The sequence below is a fragment of the Cyanidioschyzon merolae genome, chromosome 12, assembly GCF_000091205.1.
Source record: "Cyanidioschyzon merolae strain 10D DNA, chromosome 12, complete genome".
In the NCBI taxonomy this organism is placed as follows: domain Eukaryota; phylum Rhodophyta; class Bangiophyceae; order Cyanidiales; family Cyanidiaceae; genus Cyanidioschyzon; species Cyanidioschyzon merolae.
In genome coordinates this window covers 297323-324025 of record NC_010138.1, presented here as the reverse complement: position 1 = coordinate 324025, position 26703 = coordinate 297323, and the positions used below count along the sequence as shown (strand labels likewise).

General features: G+C 54.0%; 5 protein-coding genes and 1 non-coding gene across 6 annotated transcripts, besides 1 other annotated feature; 1 reads left to right on the top strand and 5 right to left on the bottom strand.

Moving 5' to 3' along the window:
* Nucleotides 1-2971: 2971 nt before the first annotated feature.
* CYME_CML137C (ATP-dependent RNA helicase) lies at nt 2972-4750 on the bottom strand (the record flags this gene model as incomplete). The annotated part of the gene is made up of 1 exon (XM_005536723.1): nt 2972-4750. One exon carries the CDS (start codon nt 4748-4750, stop codon nt 2972-2974), a length of 1779 nt encoding a protein of 592 aa, XP_005536780.1.
* Nucleotides 4751-7949: 3199 nt separating this feature from the next.
* On the bottom strand, nt 7950-9548 carry CYME_CML136C (similar to leucine carboxyl methyltransferase; the record flags this gene model as incomplete). The annotated part of the gene is made up of 1 exon (XM_005536722.1): nt 7950-9548. One exon carries the CDS (start codon nt 9546-9548, stop codon nt 7950-7952), a length of 1599 nt encoding a protein of 532 aa, XP_005536779.1.
* A 2151-nt stretch (nt 9549-11699) lies between these two features.
* CYME_CML135C (probable CCR4-NOT transcription complex, subunit 3) lies at nt 11700-13841 on the top strand (the record flags this gene model as incomplete). The annotated part of the gene is made up of 1 exon (XM_005536721.1): nt 11700-13841. One exon carries the CDS (start codon nt 11700-11702, stop codon nt 13839-13841), a length of 2142 nt encoding a protein of 713 aa, XP_005536778.1.
* Nucleotides 13842-14268: 427 nt separating this feature from the next.
* CYME_CML134T lies at nt 14269-16237 on the bottom strand. The gene has a single exon (XR_002461414.1). It is a non-coding gene; the product is annotated as a hypothetical transcript (transcript).
* A 1306-nt stretch (nt 16238-17543) lies between these two features.
* CYME_CML133C (26S proteasome regulatory subunit RPN3) lies at nt 17544-19469 on the bottom strand (the record flags this gene model as incomplete). Its single annotated transcript, XM_005536720.1, has 1 exon — nt 17544-19469. One exon carries the CDS (start codon nt 19467-19469, stop codon nt 17544-17546), a length of 1926 nt encoding a protein of 641 aa, XP_005536777.1.
* Nucleotides 19470-20972: 1503 nt separating this feature from the next.
* Nucleotides 20973-22561: a sequence feature (repetitive element).
* Nucleotides 22562-24327: 1766 nt separating this feature from the next.
* On the bottom strand, nt 24328-26325 carry CYME_CML131C (ATPases of the AAA+ class; the record flags this gene model as incomplete). The annotated part of the gene is made up of 1 exon (XM_005536719.1): nt 24328-26325. One exon carries the CDS (start codon nt 26323-26325, stop codon nt 24328-24330), a length of 1998 nt encoding a protein of 665 aa, XP_005536776.1.
* Nucleotides 26326-26703: the final 378 nt, after the last annotated feature.

The following is a 26703-nucleotide window of genomic DNA, read 5'->3' as shown; positions in this document are numbered from 1 at the left end:
TGAACAGAGACGTCGGCGCTCACACGGATGACCCCGTTCACTGCTTTGAGTGACGCCTTCGGCAGGCATAAGCGCTGCTGACTACTCTCATGTACCACGCTTTCGGGCATGCTTTCCAGAGACGATGCGCAAAGTGCATATTCGACACCCTGACAGTTGCCAATATATGCTACGAGAGCGTCCCGCCAAGAGTGGACCTACCAGCTCCTGCGTTCGCATACACGCTAGCGACGGATGCGCACCGCCTGACACCAAGGCGTCGCAACATCTTCGGATTGGACTGCACTGGAGGTTTCGCGTTGCATAGGTGCGCACGGGTGCTGATGCCCGAGCGTTAAGCGCTCCAAGCTATTCCATGGATCACAGTGTTTCTACGAAAGACGCTGCGCAGAGGTGGTGGCAACAATTTCAATAGATGCGGAAATGCATGCTCAAGCATGTACAATAGACCGACTGGTTTCCCGCGCTATGGCGGACTCCAAAAATGGTACCAAAAGCACCACGTACCCGCCTTCGTTACGGAAGCGCCATGTTGTTGTGTCCGTTCTCAGCGGTAACAATGGCAATCGGTGCTAGGTCCTTGCGCTGTCGGAGAATCGTTGCGACTAGGCCGGCACCACCTCCAATCATGAAAACCCAACACCACCATAGGAGCCCAGCTGGTAAACCGAAGCTAGCCCAACACGCTATGACATGAAATGCGAGGAGCGATGTCGTGTAGTCCACGCACTGTCGAGCTCGATCCACAACATAGTAAGTGAGAACGCCGCTCCAAAGTAAAGCCAGGCTGAGTGCCAACGCGTGCGCGATAGCCGGAACGCTCTCCAAACCCAGACTCGCAGCGTTGAAGATGCGCTCGAATACAGAACCTTGGTCTCCTGCGTTACCCAGTACAAACCAGTCCAACAGGTTTAGAACGAGAGCATATCCTACGTAGAAGCCAGACACGACGAAAACGAGCTGAGCGAGCCTCCCCAGCGGCTCAGTGAGCCAGCCTCGGGAACGTATGGAGCTTGCGCAGACTAGACGCGCAGGCATCGCAGCCGCATGAGAAAAGCCGGACAAGCCGATCCACTCAGTTCGAAACGCAAGTCGCGGGCAGCTCGTTCACCCCGAAAAAGCACGACTTGACGCGTCTGCGTACCAGGGCGGGGTCTTTCATTGACGCAGCAGAAGCAGGCGTCGCACGGCCCGTTCCGAGCAGACGCTCCGTAGCGACTGACAATACCGTATAGCTGGTGTGCGGGCAAACGTTCGCTGAACACTGGAAAGGTCGCTGGATACGCTCCTTGTACCCGTTGATCATGAACATGGAACGCTGGTCTGTACGTTCTGTTCCTGTCTTGAGATTTCTCGCGAACCAGTGTTAGATATTCAGGTTCGAGGGTCGACGTGCCGCAATACGAGCATGCGTATTCATGGGTAATTCAAGATTTTCAGTGGGGGTTTTTTTTCGAGATGACTCGTATCAGCTCTAGCTGCTGGAATCCGTTACGTCACCGTAATGAAGATGATTCGAAAGTACCTGAAGAAGAGTTCGACTATGAACCGATATCCTTAGCCAATTCACATGCACAAGTCGCTAATCGCGTACTTTTGTTCCATATAGTATGCTCACATCACGCATTCTTCAAGAATCTATCATTTTCAGGGCGACTACTGCGCGGTGTCATTAGCGCCGCTGAATGGACGAGAAATATACGCGACTTGTTCCCGTGACGGTATGCTCGTACGCTCAAGTCGAGCTTTCACTAAACTTGCCATGTCCAGTGATCGATTCTGTTCGAAAGAAGAATCCTCCTCGCTTTGTGGCTCTCGACAAAACAGACGATTGCGCTCACGTCGTGCCCAGGTATGCGCCGGAATCCGTTCCGCCCGGGGATTCCCCGAAAGCAAGCATCGATCCCGAGAGCGTTATTCGCGAACACGTGCGGGTATTCTCAAGGTACGAGGTAAGCAGCAGTCGCAGACGTGGACGAAGCGCCCGCTCAAGGATATGCCTGCACAAAAGTCGCGGATGCCTCGAGTCGCCCAGCTGATCCCTGGGCATGACGTGCGCTTTAGCAGAGGAGCCGATAATCGGCAGGCAGCGGGACGCACGATTGTTCGCCGACTGGATTCTGTTTGTGTACCATGAGGCAACCTGACGCCGCCGGACTTTGCACGAAGACTCAAAGCAGGCGCAGAGGCCTCAAGCATGCATCATGATAGCGGATGCTCAGTGATTTTACATACACATTGAAAATACATCTAGATCGATGACTTTTAGACGCAAGCATATGAACGATCACGGATACTGGACTAGGAGTAAATTTCCGATTGGCCGAACTTTTCCCATCATGCCTTGCGAGTCGTGAACATGCACGAACTGAGATGCTGCGCTCATCAAGGTACTGGATGTGCTGCGTGCCCCTGGAGTCATTCCTCCAGGAATTTCGTGGTCGTTTGGGCTGGCAAATTACCAGACCGACGCAAAGCGACTTGTAGCTTGCACTTCTTCGCACGAACCGGTGGCAAGCGATAATGGGTACGGCTGAATCGGGTTCTTGTTCACGTGCCTGCGTGATCCCGATCCTAGTGTTGGCTTTCAATGCATAGGAATGACGGCTGAGCGCGGATCGATGCATACCTCCGCCCACGTGCTTGCGGATGCCATTTCACTGCAGGCGTCGCGAAACCGGGCCGAGTTCTTCTCGAATTGCATATGCGTTCACATTCCAAAGTAATATTGCAATGGATACGTCAAAGCTGATATGTGCATTGCACTCAGCAGATGCCGCCGCTTCGCCAAACGATAATCATCGCGTGGCTCGAGCTAGACACCTAATAATGCTTCAACATTGATGCAGCATGGGGAAACATACCACAGTTGCGGTAGAGCACGCTCCCCCCCAAAAAGAAAACAACCACCAACCATATGACATCACAGCAGTAGCCTGTGCATTCGACGACGCTGCCGAGTACGTGTGCCCTATGCGAAGGTTTCGGACTTGTCGCACCAATTCTGAAGTGCGATGATGCTCAGCGCGCGCTTCATTCGCTTCACGGATTTTCCCGCGCGCATCTCCGTCACCTCATTCACAGGCTCATCAACAACCTGCTCGCGAACATACGCACTAATCACAAGACTCAATGGTTGATGTGGTGCCACCAGGGCCTGTTGCTCAAGCTCAAGTATCAATGCGGTACCACGAAGGATATGCTCGACACCGAAACCAAAAGGTTCGCGTCTCAAATCAGGGACAATATGCTCTGCACGAATGATTCCGAGGTCCTTCTGGGTATCGTTGCGCACCCGTGCAATGATTTCAGACTGAAAATACCCCACTTGGTTTCGCAAAAGAAACGTTAAGGCAGTTCCGGGTCGACCTGCCCGTGCGACGCGTCCAACTCGATGAAGATAAGTTGTTGGATGTGCTGGTACATCGAAATTCACGACATGCGATGCCTCCGCAATGTCCATGCCCCGAGCCATGACATCGGAACAGATCAACCACTGCGTCGTGCCGCGTTGGAAGCGCTCCAACGTCGCCGCACGTGCTGATTCGGAGACCTGTTTGCTTATCTCTTCTGCGAGCAGCCGCGGACCCCGGTCCCGAGTAGATACTGGACTCGGGTAATGCCTCAGCCATAACCAGTTCGAGGCGAGCTGTACGAATCGACAAAGTCGATGGGTCGTTTCAACAGATTTCACAAAAATCAACATACGGTTATGATCTGGGCGACTCGATTGGTCAGACGGATCCCTCAGCGTGGCGAGGATGTCCGGGCCACACACAATGAGACGAAGGAGGAAGCGCAGCTTATCCTCCTCGGAGAGAAACCGCAGCGAGCACAGGGTCAGTCCTGCAGGTACTTGGTCCATGAGCCCCCTGCGCAACTTCGATGGTTGGCGAGCGCCTTCGGTCGACGCGTGACACAGGAGGTAAACCGGGTGATGAAGGCGCAGCGCAGCCAAATGGGTTGCATCCCTCGTTTGCGTGGCGGAGAAAAGCAGCTTTCTGAGACGCCTTAACGGTGGATCTAGCACCCGCCGTGCACAGTCTATTCGTTGGAGTAGCCGCTCTAACCAGTTTTGGTACGACTGACGAAATAGCCGATCAGCCTCGTCGATGACCAGCCATCGCAAGTCGGCAAGAAGGAGCTCATGCCGATCCAACGCTTCCACAAGCCGCCCTGGTGTTGTAATGCATACTGCTTGCCTGTTCAAGAGATCGCTCCGAGGGACACGCTCCCTCAGAAGTGATAAAACGGCCACGCGAGCGGACAGTTTTGCAGAAGCCGTCAAAGTCCTAAAGATGCCTTCAACTTGGCGGGCGAGTTCCCGCGTAGGTAAGACCACCAGTGCCCGCACGCAGAACAGCGATGCAGAGCTATACAAGTCCAGAAGAACTGCGAGTGCGTAGATAAGTGTCTTGCCACTGCCAGTGGGAGCGCCAAGCAGCACGTCCCCCGAGTGCGTCAGCGCGGTGCTTCGGATATACGCAAGCACCTCTTTCTGAAATGGAAAGAGGTGCGTGATGGCGTAATCGCGCTCCAAGGTGTCAGCAAGTTCTTGGGGCACTCCAGGAACACTTTGAATGCGTAAGTCCGCGGTTGCGAAGCGAGCCTGATCATCCGTTGCGAGGTAAACCACAGGTATGCCGTGCAACTGAGCGGACGTCGCTGACTCGTTACCACCAACCGCAGCTGAGCTATCCTGTTCCATGATGTGACCGTCATTCTCTTCTGAGGTGGCACCGCTACACATGACATACACTAAAGTTATGAATCGTCGCCGAGCAGTATCCAAGGAAACGCCACAGTGCGAAACTTTCACAACGACGACGATGCATGGTAATCCAGGGGCGCCCGTTGGCTTTTCGATTTTCCATTGACAAAACGTTTACTTAGGCCAGCGTTCTCCGATTATGCGCATTTTTCTTTTCTTATATGTTGGCTTTTCGATGAATCGCGCGTCCTTGTACAGAAGGCGCCATGGCGTGCACCTGGTTTCCTGTGGGGTTGCACTTTTGCTCAGCTGGTACATGCGGCACCCATGAAGGTGTCGGAATCGACAGCGTTGCGTATGCAGCAACATCCTTTCGAGGAGTATGGCTAGAAAGGGGTCTGCTATGGACGCCTGACATGCTGGTGCTGCACTTGATCGCACTGCAGTACTCGTTTCGGATGAAAACGAAACGCTAAACTGCTGGCTCTGTTCATGCCTTGAGAATAAAATCCGACGTTTTTCTAGATGTACGGACTTGACATGCCAAGGACAGGAAGAAAGGCTTACGGATTCATTTGTAGGTGAACAATACTCGGTGTTGTGTTCGGATTGACGTTTTGGACGCGGTGTTGCTGACATGCTTTACGTCATGGGAATCGAAACGAAATGTGACGCCCTGTAGCGAAGGATTTGTAAAGTAATATATATCACTGTACAGTACTTGTGTGCGAACCTCCAAAGTTCAGCTTCCCTTACTTGTGGCATGCTCGAATCACGTTCACCCCACGATTTCGATCATTGTATTCGGGGGCAACTCGAGGACGCTGCGATTCGCTCCGTTGGATGAACGACAAAAAATTCTCAACATTGGCGGTTGACCAATTGCTCACAACCTCATTCAGCTAATTTATTGAACCTTTCACTCCAAACAATCGCTTGCTTTGGAAACACGCGTCGTTTTCTCGTGGCGCGCATCGACAAAATGACGTGTGGCGGCAGCATGACTCGACGCAGCGGCGATGCTCCCGGACGCTCTCAAGTCCTCATTTTGCGTCGATGTGGCCTCGGATTCGGACGTGAGTCATCACAGCGACCGCCGCCGGTGCAGCGTCTGACTCTGCATTGCAGGAGTGGAGTCCAGACGAATCGGTAGTGCTGGACTGGATCCCGAACCTGGTTTCTCCTCCCGATACCTGTTGCATGATGGACAACGATGCGTTCCACAAGTCACGTCATAAAAATGCGACTACACGTGTTTGCATATGCAGTGCACCGAGGACGTAAGTGGAGCACAAATCACCCAGAGGCAGCCCGTGATCGCTTGGAACGGCCACCGGGTGCAGACGCTAAGCGACGCTTCCATACAATCCTCCTACATCCGTCAAAGGCATGTACCGAGCGATGAAACGGGCGTTCACGCGCCATGTAGTGGTGCTCGGAGGGCCAGCGGGGAACCATGGGATACCCCTGACCATATTCAAGTTTCGCAGCCGTGAAGGGCGCACTGTTTCCGTATACTAGGGAGATGCAAGTGGCATGCGAACCGTGGATCGCAACTCCCGGGTGTGCATGGCATAGTTGCACAACAGATCGGGGCTGCGAAGTTGGGGCTCCAATCTCACGATCAACATCCTTCGTCTTCGTACAACGAAGCTGTAAGGAAAGGAGACACCAGCGTATTTAAAGTCAGAGATAGGGATAGGAAAGCGGGAGCAGTTGCATAAAATACCCGCAAGTGCTGGTATTCATGACCAGGGAACGAGGCCCGCACGCTAGAGTGTGCGACAGAGCTAGAAGACCTGTTCCGTTATCGTCTGAGACTGCTGGAATACGTTAGGAGCGAACAGAAACAACGTTTTTTGGCTTCGCACTGCATCTAACTAGGCCTTGCGTTCTTATCCAGGTTGCGAACGTGCTTCGTACCGGATCCCGGTTCGGATCTGTTTCGGGCGATGGAAACAGGAGCTGGTTGGTAAGGTTTTGATCTTCGGCGAAATCCCTGACACTGCTTTGCCACAGCGACAGGAAAAGCGTTCCGCTATGCGCAACAAGTTTCCGAAACTTGAAAGGTATTACCTTGTGCCCTAACGGGTGTCAACGAAAGCAGAGCCTATGAGGTTTACGCAGACTGAACTGGGGCGCAGACCAGAGCAAACCGAAGGCTTTTGCGTCTTGAACCTGCGAAACACCGAGCAGAAAAAACTGCTGCGGCGTCCGTCATGCCCGCGAGGTACTGCACTGTTTCCAGATACAGAAATTGGAAATAGTGAATAACGCGGAAAATGCATAGAGCAAAACAGCAGGCAGAAGGAAAAGCAGTCCCCAACCCGGTCTGGTGCAAGCTCGCACTCACGAGCGATGCGTCTGGCGCCATGGGGAGGAATGGCATCGGCACCGCAGCTTGCTGCTGGCAGTGCCGAAGCGCCACCGGACTCGTCGCCGCTGCCTACAAAGCTGTGTCCCAGACACGCGTGAATTCGAATGAAGCTAACGGGTGCAAGGCGGGTGCCACAGGCTGACATCGCGACGCCGCACGATGCACCGACATCGACGACAGTTGACGCCAACGCGCAGCCTAGAACGACGTCGAGTGGAGCATAACGCGCAGCGCCGTTTGCGCTGAGACCTGCTAGCCTAAAGCACTGCTGCGGATGCGAAGACTGACGAGCTTCATGGCCTGCTGGGAACGATCTCACAGCTGCGGTGTGCACTGGAGAAACGAAATCGAGTCCGGATGCTTCCGTTCGGGCATGTCAATGAGCAGAACACGTCTCAGGTGCGACGACGACAACGGATACCGCGAATTCGCAGCCTGTTGGTAACTCCATCTGGTGCTTCTCCAGCGTGTTATTTCCGTGCAGGTGGGCGTTGTATTCGACCAGCGCCGCTGCGAACGGCTGTGCGCGTGTTCGCTATGGTGCATTCCCGGAGCAGCAGCGACCGCCTCTGCGTCACCAGGTATCCAGGATGCTGTGCAGCATGGTCATTACCGGAGTCTTTGCGAGGCGCAGGCCTGCATCGCTGCTTCCGCCTCACCACGGAGGACGGCTTGAGATCGCTAGACATGTCGTCTACGATCGGACGCTGCTGCTGCTGCTGCTGCTGCTACTGCTGCTGCTACTGCTGCTGCTACTGCTGCTGCTACTGCTGTGGGTAGAGCATTGCCCGCACAAGGCCGCTTGCGCGTAGTCCACGGTGTCGAGCCGCAGCTGCCGCTTGTGAATACCGCTGTTGCCGGCTAGGCGTCGACCGCTGAGCCTTGGAATCTGCTAGGTTTGAAAAAGTCAAATACTTCTGCATGCTCATTACTCACCCAAATCAGTCCATAGTGACGCATCAAGAGGCGCAGCTCTTCGACTTCATCGAGTGCGACGATGCGCTCGAGCCTGCTCCGTTCGCAAGCGTCGTCCCGGAGTCGCTGGTAGACCTCCATCATATCCATGCCGCGGCCCGGATGCTTCGATGCCGCTCCAGGTGCAAACAACGACTCAAGGTTGCGAACAGCCTCATCCAGGGTCGCGCGGCAATTCAGACCTTGCAGCGGAGCACCGCGTTCTTCTAGGCGTTGTTGCATGTGGCGACCGAACGCGTCGTCCAGGCCGATCGGATCGTAGCACACCAGCAGTGCCGGGTGGTTCGCGAACTGCTCGCGCAATGCCTCTAGGACATTCACGGTATCCGCCGGCGACAGGTACGCCAGAACGCACTCCAGGAGAATGAGCGTGAAGCTCGGTTCGCGCCGCATGCCTCCATGTCGCCGCAGGCGCTCCAGAGCAGCACCGAGAACGGAGCGGCCGCTGCAGAGGTCCGCTGCGATCAGCGCATACACCGGGGTTTCCAGCACCACCTGCACGTTGGCTGCAACATCGGGTGCCTGCGCGCCAGCGACGGCGACTCCCGCGTATGCGTCCGCGCTTCCCGCACCGCGTGCCTGCACGTCGGCGACAGGTGCTTGGATGGCGCGAGCGAGCGCTGCCTGCCGTCGAATGCACAACGCCTTGAGCGACGCCACCTGCTCGGTATCCAGTTCATGGTAGCGAACCTGCGGCAGCGGCACTTCTCGGTGTGATGAAGACGCCGCCACGCTTGCCTGACGCGACCGCTCTAGTAACCAGAATGGCATACTATCGAGTCCAGCGCCGAGCGAGAGCAACTGCAGCATCGGTGGCTGGTGGCTCGCGCCCGCTTTCAACCGCAGGCGCTCGAGGACTGTGTCCATGATGTGACGCAGCGCCATGACCCGAGCGTACGTGCCGTGCAGGAGCACCGCGTCCAAGCCACTGCTATTTACACGCAACGACCGCGGTACTCGTTGGCCTAGGCTCAGCAGTTGCGCAGTCCCAGCGCCGTTATGCCCGTTTCGCTGGCCTCCTACCAGCGTTTGATGCCCCGCGGCATTCAAACACGTGCCCTCGCCGTCGTCTACATCGCCGCACGCTGAATATGGCGATGACGCGAAATCTGGGCCAGCAGCTTCTCGGAACGCCTTGCCACGGCCTGGGTGCGGCGCGCTGCTTCCGCTTGGCTTGCCACCTCGGTCGACAGTGGGTATCGATGCGTGCCGCTGGCTGCCGTCCGAAATCGCTGCTGACAAACCGCCGTGCTGACACGGCAACCGCTGCCGCTCTCCACGCCCTTGCGGGCACGATGTTGCCGAATCAGCTGCCAGCCTCTGGATCGGATCCAGTAGCGCGATGTAGGCGTCCTCGAAGAAGCCGCACCGCGCAGCAAGGCATTTGGACAGCCATGCGTCGTAACAGGTACGTTGCACCGGTCCCAGGAGTCGTTCCAAACCTACATCCTCATCGGTGCTAGCTCGGGAACCTGCAGAGGTCATTGAGCACACCCGCTTGCCGCGTCCCGCTCGCTATAAACGCCTTGGCGCTTATCGGGACCGGAACGCACCCCGAAGCTCTAGGCAATGGATGTGCCTTTGATACGAGATCAAAAGTCACTCAAACCGACCATCAGAGTGTTTTTAGCAAGCTGCAGGCCCAGTAGCTCGCAAACGTCCGGCAAGTGTGGACGTGCGAGGCCGTCTATTTCTCGCTTGCTGACTACGCACTGAACAGCAATCCCAGCGGCGGGGCGCGAACGCAGGCTCCGCACGGGCAGTGCGGCGCACGCTGCAGAGGTCGCTGCCGAGTCGCTGCCACCAGCGTGACTATTTCGTCGTCAGCACACGGTTTATAGCTATACGCGGCAGGTGCGCACAAACGGTACGTTAGAGTGTGCGGACGTTCGTCATGCTTGACGAGCGCCGAAACTACGACGAAGAAGCGCGCCGTTGCTGTACACGCTGCACAAAGCGCGCTTCCGACTCGATGGAACACCAAGCATTCGTTATGTCGTACTTGGCCAGAGCATAAAACCGTCTCTCGAAGCGACATAGAAAAACCCAGATGCCCAGAATGGTTACCTTGGTAGAGTTTCTCTAAGCGAGCAGCTCCTAACGTAAAAGAGCATACCCAGGTGCTACAAGCTCAACGCAGTTCATAAGCGGCACTGCAGCATGCGGATGCGTGCTGTCCATGCGTGCTGTCTGTGCACGCATGGAAACGTATCCATCCGTGCATGCGTGCAGCACCGGATGAAAGTGTCCATGCAGATTCATCAAGATGCAGATTGGTGCCCTGGAATCTGGAAGAATCTCGAATGCGTGGAAGCACCGGGCATTCATACACGAGTGCAGTGTCTCGAAGTAGAAGCGGAGGCATGTGAAATCAGCGAGGCATCTCTGTACTGATTGGTTGCAGAGTCGCGTTGTGCCGCAGCTGGGTGCTCGGCAGTGCCCGGCACCCGCTGCCGGTGCTGCATATTCGCCAATGGGTATATCGTTGGTGCACAAGGAGGACGGCGGGCGCTCCAAGCTCGAAAAGAGTCCATTTGATGTAGACTGGAAGACGAGATACGAATTACGTGGTATCGGGGCATTCAGCTGCAGGGAGAGCTGTGTCTAGCGAGCAATGCCGCATCGCGTATGGTAGCTAGTTTGGAAAGGCGCAGGATGAACGCAGTCGTCGCCATTCGGGACGGTGCTGACCTTTTTCTAACACACCGATTTGGTATTGACCAAGGGCTTGAATACTTTCGTCAGTCTTTATCCTCCGGTTTCTTCCGTATCGGGCGATTTCCTCCCATACGGATTTGCAGAAACATGCTCGTTGCACTTCTCCCAACACAGACTCATTGGGTCACGGTCCAGAATTTCACCAGCTGCGGCCGACCTAAAATATTTTCCAAACCACATGTATCCTGCATCGCGAACACACAGCAGCTCATCTCATGCTTGATGATGCAGCCGTATCCGTACCATGTCAAGCCATGCTCAAGACTTGATGCGACGTTTTCGAACCTGCGACGCCCTACGCTCTCTCCAGAGAGCAACCCGAATATCCTCTGAACGAAACAGCGTCGCGTCATTCGAATTCAACGGCGCATCGGTTGCACAAAAGTCACAAGTGACGTCGCTGCTCCTCGAACGATTACACGCACGGTCGATGTGTAAACCTCTGGACAAAAGTTTTCAAATGCCGCGTCATTTCATTGAAGCGAGGTCATCATTGCTGCGATGGAAACACCCGCGTTTCGCGCACTCCGTCCACATGGCGAAAAACATTCCATGCCGTCCAGTGATGCTTCATGTCCTGCGAAGCGCTGACTACGCTGGACGCGTTTCGTCGACAAGTGCCCCGCTCGCGCAATCTCGACGATCCAGCGCAACCATGCGCGAAACAAAACTGCAGAATCGACTGCTTTGTCCATTTAAGTGCCATAGTCTTCAAACGGATGCTTGCCGCCCATACGCGCTCGCTAACATCGTACCGTGTCGAGGCACTGGACTTTTCGGTCTGCAAGTCGCGGTTGCAGCTTTTGCACTGGACGCAACGGACTAGAGAGTGGCGCTGTGGTAGGAGCTGGTGCCTCGGCTCTCGCTAGTTTTATATGAATATCGGTGGAGTTCTTCGTCTTCAAGGAGGTCCGTGCTATGGCAACAAACAGAAAACTTCAAGCGGAAATCGACCGCACGCTCAAGAAAGTCGAAGAAGGTCTGGACCTGTTCAACGAGATCTGGGATAAGGTGTACGCTGCGCAAAACCTTGCACAAAGGGATAAGTTTGAAGCGGACTTGAAGTCGCAGATCAAAAAACTGCAACGTCTTCGCGATCAAATCAAAGTGTGGCAAGCGGACCCCTCAATCAAAGACAAAAGCAAAATCGATGTTGCCCGGAAGAAGATTGAAGAGAAAATGGAAGCTTTTAAAGTCTGTGAGAGAGAAACGAAAACGAAGGCGTTCAGCAAGGAAGGTCTGGCACAGGACCGGGCAGACCCCCTTGAAAAGTCGAAGAACGAGGTTCGCGAATGGGTCAGAGACTGCATCGAGAAGCTCAAAGTTCAAATCGAAGAACGCGAAGCGGATATTGAGGCTTCCGTCAGTAGCGCGAAGAAGAAGAAGATTGATCATATGGCTGTGGATGCTCTGCGAGCGAAAATCGCGCGACACCAGTATCATATAGAGATGCTCGAGCGAATTCTTAGGGCGCTCGATAACGATGCGGCCGATTGTGACGACGTGAATGAAATCAGAGACAGTGTTGAGTACTATGTCGAGGCGAATACGGAAGATGGATTTCTGGAGGATGAGGGTATATACGACGCGCTTACGCTCGAGGTCCCGGTTGAGATTCAGGTTTCTCATATTCCAAAGCCAAAGGAGGATACGGAGCATGCGCCGGAGAGCAAGCCCAGTGAAGCAGAAAACGCTGAAAGAAAAGAAAGTGAGGCGAAGCGCAAATCTGAGGACGATGGACGGCGACCTCGAGATTCATCGACACCAGGAGCCGCAGGTGTAGCGCAGACACCCGTAGAGGATTCGCGACGAAAAAACAGCGACGTATCCGAGTCGAAACGACCTCCATCGGAACAGGAGAACAACAAAGCGGCAGCATCCAAAGAAGACCTTTCCATTGGCGGAGCTTTGGGCTCGGATGGTGGCGCATCCGGAGGTCCTGGTCGACCGCGCAGCACCGCCGGACCAGTGACTTCGGCCTGGGCAAACCAGCAACAGCCTGTTACGGTACTGTTATCGAAGCAGAGCGCTGCACCCCAGACGCCAACACCCACGGATCCAAGCACTTTGCTTGGTTCTTTCGGGTTGCAGAGCACTCCCCAGATGCCAACGAGTGTTCAACGATTGCCACCTGGAAGAGACACACATGCTAACGCTCTAGCGGCGGTGATGGTCTCTAAGGTCGACAACGCTGATCGCGGGTCCTTGGAGTCGAACTCTCGGACGAGTGCAGGAGCTACGGTGGCAACCGCCGCAACGCCTTTCCGGTCCCCGTACCCATCGAAATCTGGAGACCAGATGAACTCGCGAACCTGTGCACCCGAGGGATCCGCAGTGTCTATGAATGTGTCTTCCCTGGCAGCTGGACTCGGAGCAAGCGTCCCATTGGCACAGCAGTTTGGCCATCTGCAGGGCTCCCGTGGTGACGCATTTGCAACAGCGGCTACAGCATCGATGGCGCCCGAAGACCCCGGTCGGGATGCATCTGAACGTAGCGGACTTGAAGCAGCGCTTCTCGCAGGCGATGCCGCACTGGTGGACTCGGACCCTATCGCCTCGCGAACCCTGCTGACAGCACTGCGCCAACTAGAAGAAGGTGCACTCTATCTAACAGCGCCTTCAGCCAACGGTACCAACCCGGGAATAGGAGCATCCCGCCAGAACAAATCTGCTGCAGCGCCCCTGCAACGAGAACAAGTTCGGTATGAGCCTAGAAATCCGTTTCCGGTTCACGGGTCGTTTCCGCAGTCACCTCTGGCAGCTTTGGACAGTCCAGAGCTGTACGAGCGTCTCGATCCAGACACACTGTTCTTCATATTCTTCTTCCCACAGAATCCACGGCATCAGTTGTTCGCTGCTCTTGAGTTGAAACGCCATGCTTGGCGTTTCCACAAACGATACTTGACGTGGTTCCAGCGCCATGAAGAGCCCCGGTTCACGACCGATGACTATGAATCAGGGTCATATGTCTACTTTGATCACCAAATGTGGTGTCAAAGAGTGAGGCAAGACTTTTTGTTCTCGTACGCCGATCTAGAGGATGAGCTACCCGTTGTGTGAACGCGAACCTATCGTGGTTTCGATGCACGCTTCGGACGGTCGTTGCCTTCGTAGTGTCCAAACTGCCTGCCTGCCGCGTACAGCGTCGGAACCTACCTGGACTGGACAGCGTGCCAGTTTGCATGTGCAATGGATCATAGACGCTGGCGGCAATGGAGATGAGCGCCCTCTACCGGCGCCCAGCTGCGTTCGATGCAGATCCGGCGATAAAGCTTTCCACGCGAAACCGGAGCGCGTTGTGTACAAGCGAACCTCATGGCGAGTTCGGTACTGTTTTAAGCGTACTCACGCTCAACGCCACACGAATAAAGAGACCTAGTACAGCATGACTCTGCAACAAGAAGCGCTTGTCGCTGGCGAGCTCACAGAAAGCGCTCCGCAATCCGCGGAGACTTTTTGGCGCGGGGCATGTCCAGGTCCTGGTGGACGCGCTTTACATGCATCTATGAAAACAACGTTTAGCGGATCACGTGTATGCAGAGACCTCACTAAGCGCGGATGAGCAGTGAAGCTCGCTTCGGCTGCTCGATTCGTGCCATCAAGAAGCATCCGAAGGCGGCAGCGACTGTTGATCGTTGCAAGATACCACGGGTGTTTGTGTAGGGCGCGCTTGCAGTTACAGCTCTGCACTGCTTAGAGGCATGCTCTGGATATGGAACCGGGTGGGTATATGGGAAGGGTTTCGCAACAGATGTTCGCAAGACGATCCTGAGCACACAAACGTCGTTCGAAACGATCATTTGCGTCTTTCGTGCGACACCATGTGCGTTTATCGTTCTGCGGTGGACGCTGCTGCTTCCACCATTCTGTCAGGGTCGGGTTCTCGTGGGTGTAAGACGATACCCGCAGAGCACGAGTGCTTCCAATCTGGTTCGTGGAGGCGAGAGCATTAGAAGCGATGCGTCGCTCATGAATGCTGCACAGGGCCGGCAGCGCACGAGTGCTTTCCGCACGCCATCCATGAGCGTATGTACTCAAAGCGATGGGTTCCACTCGACGACCAGTTTCGTGGACGCTCGGTCCTTGCACGCTAAGTAGTATGGCAGAACGGATTCGGATTGTCGTTCACCAGTCGCTCGGGAAACTCGTTCCCCGAATATAGAGAGACGGCGTCCAGGCCTTGCTGGATTGCTGACCAGGTTCATACCAGTGCCCGGATACAGTCGGGCAAGGAATCGCCCCTCTAATGGCTGATACTTTTGTTTCTCATTGAAAGTCTTACCCATTTCAACAGAACGCCTGTAAGGAGCCCGAGAAGATTCCATCGAAAGTTTTATCGACACAGTGCCGTTTGAGGCTCCTGCAGCACGACACATTTCGCAATGTTGATCGAGGCGTTCAGGTCTCGATGCAGCATATGCTTGTGCGCTTGGTTGCTTGCGCAATCACATTTTAACAGGGCAGTAAACTCAAATTGTCTCGATACCTGGAGTTAGCTCAAATGAGAGTCGACCGTTTCGTGACTGCGGTTCGGTTTCGACTCTGCTTCTGTACCAGTTTCAGCGTGGTCATATGCTCCGGTCATGGGAGGTATCCGGCGCCCTGTACTTATCGACAGAGATCGTACAGAATCGATTCCTGCAAACGTTTGTCGCTGTCGTCGGTAGAGTCGGGGTGCGGCTTTCGTGGAATACAGCACGGGCAGCGCCATTCGCTGCCAATAAGAGCGACGCGGCTTATCGGTCATTTCCATTTCGAGAATATTGAACAAGTTGGCGAGTGCGCACCTCCTGGAAAGAGACTCGGTTCCGAATCCCCCCTCGTAAACGAGGAACTTGGATCGTCTCCGCCAATGCTGCTTGCGAATTTGTTCGAAAGCTTTATATTTGCTTCAAGAGAGTAGCCGTGCCGCATTGAACAGGTCATTCCGTACAATACAGAAGTGTCTACACTGATCCGCAGGGTCTTGAAGTGCCACATAGATACCAGATTAAATAAACGCCTGAGCAAGATCCGAGCGCTCGGCATCGGGGCGAACATCCTGTTTGCTCTCGAGGGCTTTGTTCAGGAAAACGTCATAGTACGGCTTGTCAATGGAAGGCAGACCTCATGTTTGAAGCGTCCTTTGCATACGACGCCCATCGTTCCGAGATCAAGAGCAACACGATAAGATCCGATGATCTGAAGCGACGCTCGCTCTGGCTGCAACATCTCGTCGATGCTCGCTACCTCTTTGATCTCTTTTGGCAACAGCTCGTCATTCGCGCCCGTTGTCACGCCAAGAGTTCCTTCCTCCAGAGCCCATATGTCTGGGTCAGTGTGCTGCGGGTGCAACGCCCACGAGGCGAAATTCACGACGCCCTCGACATTGAACAATATACAGTTTAGGATTTTCAGGCGTGTTTGAACCTTTTTGACACCTGTGCTGGAGACGCTTCGACCGGCAACGTCGCACTGCGGAGCGTCGAGAATTTTCCGCGAAGCGCATGTGCAAATCTCTGGTCCAACGGTCAGGCCGTGCTGCATCTTCTGTCTCGAACATGCGTTGTGTTCAAGCACGAAAGTTTGATGGATAAATTCCGTAAGAATCTGGACAGCTTGCAGAGCTGCGTCCAGAGCTCCTGCGGATATTTGCTGAGCGAGCTACGTCGAGGCGAGGAATGCCAGATGAGCCTCCCTCGAGTACGAAGCTGCTCGATCATTCCTAGCGTCCCGTAGCTTTCGCTTTCGATAAAATGCGAAATACCCGTCTATTGATTCTTCAGCATAGAAAGGACGTTCGGCATAGGAGGACTCGCCTTCGACCGGTGTGCTCCATCGCGAATAGCCTGGCACAGAGATCAGCTGAGCACCAATCTAACCAGCATAGTCCTCAAATACTTCTGGGTTGCGGAATGATACGCACTCTGAGAGCAGACTAGCGGAGTATGCGAAGATAATGTCGCACAAAGCGTCGATGAAGCATGCGCTATAGAACGATCGTATCCTTTTGGCGACTTGTTGACGACCATAGGATAGCATCGCCACTGGTGCTGATGGTTTCGGAATGCTCGTTTGCCTCTTCTTTGCGAACATCGGATTTGTCTTTAGTTCAGTACACATATGCAGGTCTACCACTTTTCCCGGATAAACTCTCGCCACGTAAGACAAAGACTAGTGCCTCCTGTGGTACGCGGTTCCGTTCTTACTACGAAATCGGTCATATGTTGTTCAGATCTCGTCGATCATCAAGAGAAAAGTACTTTCTTTCTTGTCCGTCCACACCATTTCATCATCGTTTGGGACCAACGGCACGGAAGTATCACAAACTATGCGTTCTGTTGTGGTGTTTCCCAGATTACGTATGCAATGGAATGGATTGATCAGCAGATAACCATGTGTTTACTGGGTTCCGTTTGCCCCGTTTTCGGCACGCAACGTTCAGAATAGGCACCAAGAGCACATTGGTTCATCCAGTTGCTGACCGTAAAATGTCTGGCTTGAGCAAGTCAGGCCATTTCTCGCCAGCTAGCAATGACACCCTAAAAGCTTTCCGCCAGTTTTCTCCACTCTAAAAGATAGATTTCTCTTCCGAAAGCCCGTCAAAAAACCAAGCCAACAAAAACGCGCGACTGCAGCTGTGCTCCAGACCGCATTGCTCTGAATATAGGCGTGCGGTCAACGCCGAAGTCACCATGCATTTCGCACGGCATGGATGCAGGACCCTCTGGTGTGCTTCTCGAATACCATGCGAAATCATTTATACGTCATAGCTGAGCACTATTAGAGGATATCATCGGTATCGTCCTCGTCGCCGGGTTCTGCTCCTTCAGCGAGCGCCTGCTCGATCTTGGCCTCATCGCGTTGCATCTCGCGCAAGATCTCGAGGTTGGCTTCGTTTCTTTTGTCGTCTGGGAAGCGCATCGCGCGAAGTACCTCTTCATGGAGGTCCATACAAAACTGAATCCGTTCATGGAACATACGTGCCGGCTCGCGACCTTGGTACTGGTCAGTTTGGCTCGCCGACACGAGACACTGTTGATCCCGATCAATATTTGCCCGAATGACCCGATCACGAATGGCCTTCGCCACCACATTCTCGGTGCTGGAGCTATCATCCAGGCCCAGAATCTCCTGAACTTCCTTCAGAGGAATGCGGGCGTAGGCAGCCACGATGCGAGCAAGTCCAGTCTTGATGACATTGTGGCGAAGTCGCCGAACGAGATAGCCATTGCCGTCCTGTTCATAGCAGGTGGCATTCTCCTCAAGTACTTGCTGAAAACGTTGGAGATCACCGCGACGTACTGCGTTTGCAATCTGCAAGTAAGGGTACATGGCTCGCCGAAATACAGCAGCATCAGGAGCGTAGCGCTCTCCAAGAAATACTTGGAGCTCTGGAATTTCGCCCATGAGCAACTGGACCAGTACCAGCAATCGCAGAATCGTTATCCGGAACGCAGTCGCCATGTGCTGAGGCGCTTTGCGCAGCGCGTTATTCAAGCAACGAAATGCCTCTGTGTAATCCAGTTGTATAGCTTTCACTCGTCCGATGTAGTAGAAATAGCGAGCCAGCTGACTGTTGCTCCGAATGTCGGGAAATGGAGCGCGATTGTACAATTGATCCGCTTGCGCGTAGCGCCGTTCCAGAACATAGGAGCGAAGCAGCTGATTCAAGAGCACGGCTTGACCAGCGTGATCGCGACGAACGCAAGCAGTGCGATAAGCCTTCAGCAAGCGCGGTTGGCATTCCGAAAGACGTCCAACGCATTCGTAGGCCAGCGTAAAAGCATAGTAGCAGCGTGCTGCGATTTCGTCCATGGTATGTCGCCGAGGACTTCGATCCAAGAGCGAAATCAGGCGATCCGCGCAGTCCACGGCACGGAGCTGCAGCTTATGGTCACCATGTGCGTCGAGCAGGTAGTAGACGACAAGCAGATGCAAAAGCACGAGGCTCTCCGGTTGAAGCGCATGCCACGATACTCCAGACATTTGGCGAGCGTTTGCATTTTGCTTCGTTAGTCCAGCAGCAGCTGTTTCGTTTGGCTGCGAATCCGTCGAAACCCCGTTCGACAAGATCATACTAGCCTCGGACCGCGTAGCAGCCAAAGGCTGCACCACGCCAAGGCCCTTCGCCGCAGCGGCGGCGCGTTGGTTACGTGACAAGAGCGGTTCTAGTGCCGCATCTACATCTTCGAGCAAGACTGCGTTGTGTGCGCTCGGGTCGCCTTGCTCCAACCGCTCCAGTAGCCGGCGAAGTGCGGCATGCGCGTGCTGTGCAGCGAGCACCGGGTCCTTCACCGCGTACTCGAAACGCTGAACAGCGCCAAGCTCTCGTTCGGATTTACCGTTAGTCTCTTCGACTGGTGTCTCTGATGCTTCGTCGGGCGTTCCTGTTTTCTGACCCGTCTTCGTCGAGTCGGTGCCGGTCTGCTCAGCGCCGGTACTGGACGTTTGACGTGCCCGCTGCTTCTTTCTTTGCTCCTCTTTCAGCGCCTCGGCGTCCTCTGGAAAGAGATCAACCGCAATGATTTCAGATGCAACAAGGGCCTCAAGTTTCTTGGTACGATGCTCAAAGAGTCTTCCGTTCCAGCACCGTCTTAGCTTCCCCAGCGAGCGCAGGACACGGGCGATGAGGCGCGGCTCCCGCGTCAGCACTGCCCGTTCGGTAAGAGCCACCGCTCTCGCAATTTCCTCCTCGAAAACGTTCATGAATTCTGCTTACCCAACCTTCACTCTTTCCTAACCGGAACAGGAACCCTATTTCGGGTAGGTAGGAGCCACGGACCTGCTTCGCTGCACTGCGTCTCAGCGGGGAGGCTACGCAACGCTGCGAATCAAGTGCTTCGTCAGCGCTTCAGACAGGAGCGATCCAGCGGCAGGTTCCATTTAGTATCTTTATTGATAAATTTGTACTGACTTGTCCTGAGGATTTTTTGCTGAATTTTTGGTTTGGCGATTCGTTTCCGTAGACTACGGAGCCCAGCGTGCGGGATGGATACTGGCATTCGGGAGCGTCCATAAAGCTGCGTCCCACCTCGAGGTTCTATCATCCGTAGTTCCTCTCGGATATACTGGTTGTTTTGTATGATCTATCGTGCACCGAATACCCGCTTTCCTGCACCCGCTATAGCGCTTATTCCGGTGCTGCGGTGCTGCACGGATACAGATCGGCATTGCTGTACCACTGAAGGCCTCGGCTCAAGATGTGGTTCATTAGTCACAGAATCGTGATCCATCATCAAGATGAGAGCCTCCAATTTGTGCAAATAGACGTACTCTATGCAGCGGTGCAAAGCCATGTGATAGGAGACCACTGAGACCTGAACGATGCCCAGACACGGCATAACCGCTCATAGCCCCAGAATGAATTGCGTTTCGGATGAGCTGCCCAGGTCTAACTACAGCATCCGCCACTGGGGATCATGATGCACTAGCCCGGCAGAATCGTCCAACTCGCGGGACCCTCGTCTAGAAGGAAGACTTTCGAAAATACAGAAAATGCTCCCAATTATAATGGGTATCTCAGTGCTGGAACGAAGTTTTTATCGAGTTTCTAGTTGGTAGTCAGTTTCTGTTCTTTTTTCGATAAAGCGCGGTATATACTCGCACCTTCATACCTGGCCGGCATGAGAGACGAAGCGCATTTCCCCGTTGAAGAGAAACCCGATCCATATTATCAGTATGTTGCTCTGGCGTACAACATATATTTGCGTTACACCCATAGCAAAGTATCGTTTTTCAATGCAGTTGTGTTCCATTCTCAGATTAGGGCATCAAAGTGATTTTCGCGATTTATAGCAGAAGCATTCAAAGAGCGTTCGTTTTCAGAAATAATTAAAGGAAAGTTAAGGACATGGAAGCTGAGGATCCAGGTAGTCTGATGTCACCAGTTGCCGGAGACGAAAAAACAGTGCCGAGGAAAGCGGAACAGGAGAAGACGAAGGATCGGAGGCAGGAGGCCGGCCTTCGAAAGCTAGACGGCAGACGACAATACGACGAGGTGGTGGTCAAAGCTTTTCGTGGAGGTTACATCAAGGATCCCTATAAGCAAAAGATGCAAGAGTGGATCATAAACATGTGACGTCTTACTCGATTTGAACTTGGAAAGCGTCTACTGGATCAATGTATTTGGTGAAGGAGCTGGAAGAGGATGTAACGGACATAAAAACAGTCGAGAATCCGAAACAATTTTTCAACAAGAGCTTTCTCAGCCACCTGATGCTTGGTACAAGGGACCTGTTGTGGAGAGATGAGCGAGTGCATGCCCTGCGCGAAAATTACGCCGAATACCGCGTCAACGACACTCGATACAAAGCTGACTCGCCTATTTACGAATACGGGGCGATGAAGGACCTCACGAACCGGAATAGCCATATGATTGTGAATCTCAAACGCTTCATGATACGCTGCGTCTTGACACGCTACCCGGGCCTCTCTTGCAAATGGATACGGGCCATCATCGATGGCATCACGAACGATTGCCAGCATGAATAGGAGATCGAATTAGTTGACAAGAGGATATCACGCAGAAGCAAGAATGAAGCTTCTGTAATCCGTGCGGCTATGAAAGAGCACGGTGCAATCTTGGGGCGTGTCAACCCTGCAGAAAAGGCATCAGATATGAAGAAAGATGGAAAAAGATGCTATCCCCTCATCCTGTGCTATTTCTTTTTTCTTCGGAGCGAGAACTTGAACGCAAGGCGGGGATGCAGCTGGGTTTGAGAAAAAAGCAGGTTCATTGGAACGGATATCTTTCCTAATGGAGAAGCGCTTCACTGTCGTTCCGTTATGCAACATCAAGTCACATTTTGTGACCATCGACTCCAGCGCCATTTACAGCATCATGAAGGAGATCTGTCCGGAGTTCGATGTAAGGAAAACAGAGTTACCGGCGGAAACCGAGAGACGGACTGGAAGAATATCTTCGATTTCAAACGTCTCAATACGAGCAAGAAAAAGGTATTTACTGGGATGATCGAAACCGATGGAACAGCCATATGTGTACACGATCGGCTGTTGAAGGCGGATCGTCCTGTTGTGTTTTCGATATCGCCCTCGGCAAAGCACGATGAAAAAAAGCAGGCGGGTCCTGTGACGCAGGAGATAGACAAGAACGCCTTTGTCGTAATCGGCCCGTACCCCGGGAACACGACTATCATGACCATCGCAGCATCCAAGCATGGGGAATATCGTATCGACGGCAGCTTACCCCAAAAGACGTACGTTTCCTTAAAGTCCGAAAGAGCGAGATACGATAGAGACTAGGGAGTAATGAATGCGACGATGGAAAGTGAGACGTTGAGTTCAGCAGTGAAGGAGCACCTGGAAGTGATCAGCCAGGTGGCGAGCAGAGGAGCGGACTTTGAAGCTTTTCTAGAATTCATAGAAACTCAAGCTGCTCATGACGAGGAGTTGTGGCAAGAGTACGCAAAGCCCCGGTGGACTCGTCTGCGCATGAAACTGTACGGAGGAAAGAGGGTGCATTCACGAAATTTTTCAGTGAGTTTAGCGCCCTCAAGGCGGACAAGGATCAAAGGCTCGAAGTAGCATACGGAGTAGGGCGCTGGATGTCGAAAAAAGGGTGTACACCAGCTCCAACGACAAGAACGTATAAGAAGTGCGCACACGGTTTTGTCACAATACCCATTGATGAATTTCCGAACGTTCTATATGCACCATGAGCTGGGGTGTACACATCAGGAGGTCTAGATGGAAAAGTGCCAGCGGAGCCCGGAGGATTTACAAGAGTACAGAGATCTGACAGGAGAACAAATGGCAATGAGGGCACGAGTTCGAGGACTCATTGAATTGGTGTGTTACACCAACAGAAAGAAACGCGTTGAGTTTGTGAACCGGGACTTTGACGCGGCCTTCAATATCAGACGGTGTGCGGTGCTGGAGACGAGCCCGCAGAGCTGACGCGAGCCAACATCGTAGGGCAGCCTCTCAGGCTCGATGATTACCAGGAGAAGCGCAAACCAATAGCAGCGGGCCTACCGAAAAGGCTGAGAAGCATCTCCCTGCCGGAATTCATTTATCTTACATGAACTTTTGTTTCATCGACGAGCTATTTCAAATGAAAATTGTCCATTGTACTGGGCGCTCTGTTTCTGCACTTCGTTCTTTTCGCTCACTCTTACATGTGCATTCTCATGATCCGATGTGCGACCAGTTGGTGTTTACTGATTTATACGAGTTTTAGGACGCTCTGTCGTCGATTTGAAGTGTCGTGTCCGACTCCGTGTTGCTGGGACGCGTTTGGTGACAGGAACTGAGATGATTCGCGACGCCTCTCGGGTAAGAGTTCGTAAGATAACGGAGATCACAATAGAATTTTTATACAAGAGCCTCCACTCGACTTCTCCCCTTACTTGTGGCATGCTCGAATCACGTTCACCCCACGATTTTGATCATTGTATTCCGGGGCAACTCGAGGACGCTGCGATTCGCTCCGTTGGATGAACGACAAAAAATTCTCGACATTGGCGGTTGACGAATTGCTCACAACCTCATTCAGCTAATTTATTGAACCTTTCACTCCAACCAATCGCTTGCTTTGGAAACACGCGTCGTTTTCTCGTGGCGCGCATCGACAAAATGACGTGTGGCGGCAGCATGACTCGACGCAGCGGCGATGCTCCCGGACGCTCTCAAGTCCTCATTTTGCGTCGATGTGGCCTCGGACTCGGACGTGAGTCATCACAGCGACCGCCGCCGGTGCAGCGTCTGACTCTGCATTGCAGGAGTGGAGTCCAGACGAATCGGTAGTGCTGGACTGGATCCCGAACCTGGATTCTCCTCCCGATACCTGTTGCATGATGGACAACGATGCGTTCCACAAGTCACGTCATAAAAATGCGACTACACGTGTTTGCATATGCAGTGCACCGAGGACGTAAGTGGAGCACGTATCACCCAGAGGCAGCCCGTGATCGCTTGGAACGGCCACCGGGTGCAGACGCTAAGCGACGCTTCCATACAATCCTCCTACATCCGTCAAGGGCATGTACCGAGCGATGAAACGGGCGTTCACGCGCCATGTAGTGGTGCTCGGAGGGCCAGCGGGGAACCATGGGATACCCCTGACCATATTCAAGTTTCGCAGCCGTGAAGGGCGCACTGTTTCCGTATACTAGGGAGATGCAAGTGGCATGCGAACCGTAGATCGCAACTCCCGGGTGTGCATGGCATAGTTGCACAACAGATCGGGGCTGCGAAGTTGGGGCTCCAATCTCACGATCAACATCCTTCGTCTTCGTACAACGAAGCTGTAAGGAAAGGAGACACCAGCGTATTTAAAGTCAGAGATAGGGATAGGAAAGCGGGAGCAGTTGCATAAAATACCCGCAAGTGCTGGTATTCATGACCAGGGAACGAGGCCCAAACGCTAGAGTGTGCGACAGAGTTAATGGATCCGTTCTATATGAATCCGACATGAGTCGATGCGCGAGAATGCCCAGAACTGATCCGCAGCCGACGGGATACACCACGACGACGACGACGACGACCACCACCACCAGCTCGACAAGTGCTCAGGCGCGATGCGTACTGCCGGACCGAAAACGTCTCAGACCTGATCCACTGCCTGTGGAGTGTACCGACAGTTCGGCATATGAATGTACTGTGCCGCATCAGAACTTGGACCATCACAGAGTCCTGGGCGAGGTGCGCGACCAGAGCTCGCTCCTGGATACGAACGCTCGCTGCGGAGTTCTAGTGCTGCCAGGTACGCGTTAACGTCGGGAAGGCTGTTGCGAGCATGTTCGCCGCGAATAATCCCCGCTGCCCAAAGGCGCTCTGCAGCCAAACAACTGTCGTGGATCGCGCGCGGCGAAAAGCCCTCCGTGGCGGCCGCTAATTTTCGAACATCATCAGGTTTCAGCTGCTTGGCGTACATTTCATAGATGGACAGGCGGGTCTCAAAGTCAGGAAGAGGGAACTCCAGCACCACATCGAATCGGCTCAAGAGCGCAGGGTCAAGATCCTGCATACGATTTGTGGCTGCGACAACGACAAACCAGCCGTCAGCATCTGTGGCTGCGTACTCGGTTGAGCCCAGTGGCGGTGGAGCCAACGACGTCGGCGGACCGAACGGCTGCTCATCATACAAAGAACTGCGCATGCGCAAACGCTTCCCAGTATCTTGATGCAGACCGTCTAGTCGTCGCAAGAGGACGGACAGCGTTCGACGCGTCGCTTCGTGCATGTCGCTGCGATCTCGAGAAGTACCCAGAGCGTCGACTTCGTCTATGAAAAGGATGGCGCCACCACCGAGCTCGAGGGCCAGGTCGAAAATGCTTGAAAGCTGCTTCTCCGAGGCACCGTAATAGCGCGATACAACGGCTTCGAGGGTCACATGGATAAAAGGGACTCCTGCTTGCTCCGCAATGATTCGCGCTGTGGAGGTCTTCCCACAGCCCGGAGGCCCAGCAAAAAGCACTGCACGAGGCCGATTCGGGCTGAATATCCGCCGCGTACCCTTGGCGACTGCGTCATAGACCTCGTGGTGTCGCAGCGGGAGCACCAGCGATGCCTCGATGTGCTGTTTGATGTCATCGTAGCCGGCAAGTGTCGTCCAGTCGATTGCGGCGGGCGGCTCCTCATCGGCACCTTCTCTGGGCCGGAATGCGCTCGGTAAGTAAACATCCACGCCCATCGCTTCCAATTTTTCCTGTACAATCCGCACACTAACGTCATCCCGTGAGCGTCTCCAGGGTCGTTTTGATGGAGGCGCGCCTCCAGAGGCTGCCGATGATGCCCTGTCTCCATTACCGGTAGCGAACTCGAGTCCAGCACTGCTGAGTCCTCGTGCGACGATGCGATACGCCTCGACCAGTGCGGTAATCTCCTGATCACTGAGTGCGCCCTGATCCGCTGGTTTCGAGTAGCAAAGCTCTGCGGCAAAGCTGCCCACGTGCGGCAGAAAGACATGCAGCATCTGACCCTCTGGACATCGTGCGGTTACGGTCGTCGACGTTGCAGAGCTCTGAGCACTCACAGAGACCGCATAGGCAGGTGTCTCATCCTTACCTGGCTGTTTGTCTGTCGTTGACTTTTGGAGTTCCTGTAGAGCTTCTAGCACGGTAGCAAACGCCGCAAGCAAGTCATCACCGGGAGCAGCACGGCGAACATGCGGTTGTTGCGGTTTCGGGTCGTCAAGGCGCAATGTGAACGTGACGCTCCTCTTACCATCAGCAGCAGTGTATATCTGAAACGTTGGAGAAGGTCCATGAAGTCGCTGCTCCTCACGTCGCAGTTTTTCTTCGAGCAGACGCCAAGAGTGCACTGCGGCTGCGTTTGTGTCGGGACCCTCACTCCAACTAGCTCGCACGGGGTACCCAATTTTTGCACTTGGAACATCAACGAGGTTTGTAAGGAACCACTGACGACTCACGAGACGTTCCCGCTGCACCCAGTAGTAGGACAGGCTCAGCGTGGTTACGGTTGCAGCCAGCACCGGCAAGCGAGAAGCGGCAACTTTACCGGTTTTACCCGAAACACTTCCGAACCTCCTCGAGAATGCGCTATGGACTAGCCGCTGCCAACCTGACGACAACCACCGCATCGTCAGAATGCAGCTCAAGGCACGCAACAGCGAAGCGTAAAGAATAGACAACGTATGTTCAGCAGCAGATACCGTTGAAAATGGCCGTTCGCCTGGTACGCTGGCGGGCAGCGCTCCGTTTCGCCGAGCGCCGGCTCCGTCAAGCCATAGCAGCGTTCGCTGGACCTTTGAGGCGGTTCGGGTGCCGACACGTGCCAGCGTTCAAGAACTCTGGCTGTGGATCAAGTGGAGCGATCCACAGTGCAGTTGACGTTGACTTGGACGCTGCACACACACGCACACACTGACTGTGGTGGTGGTTGGTATCACTCAGGGCACTCGAGTACCGCCGAGCGCGGGTGTGGCGAGGCGTCTCTCGAGCTTCCGGGGCTTCAGGAA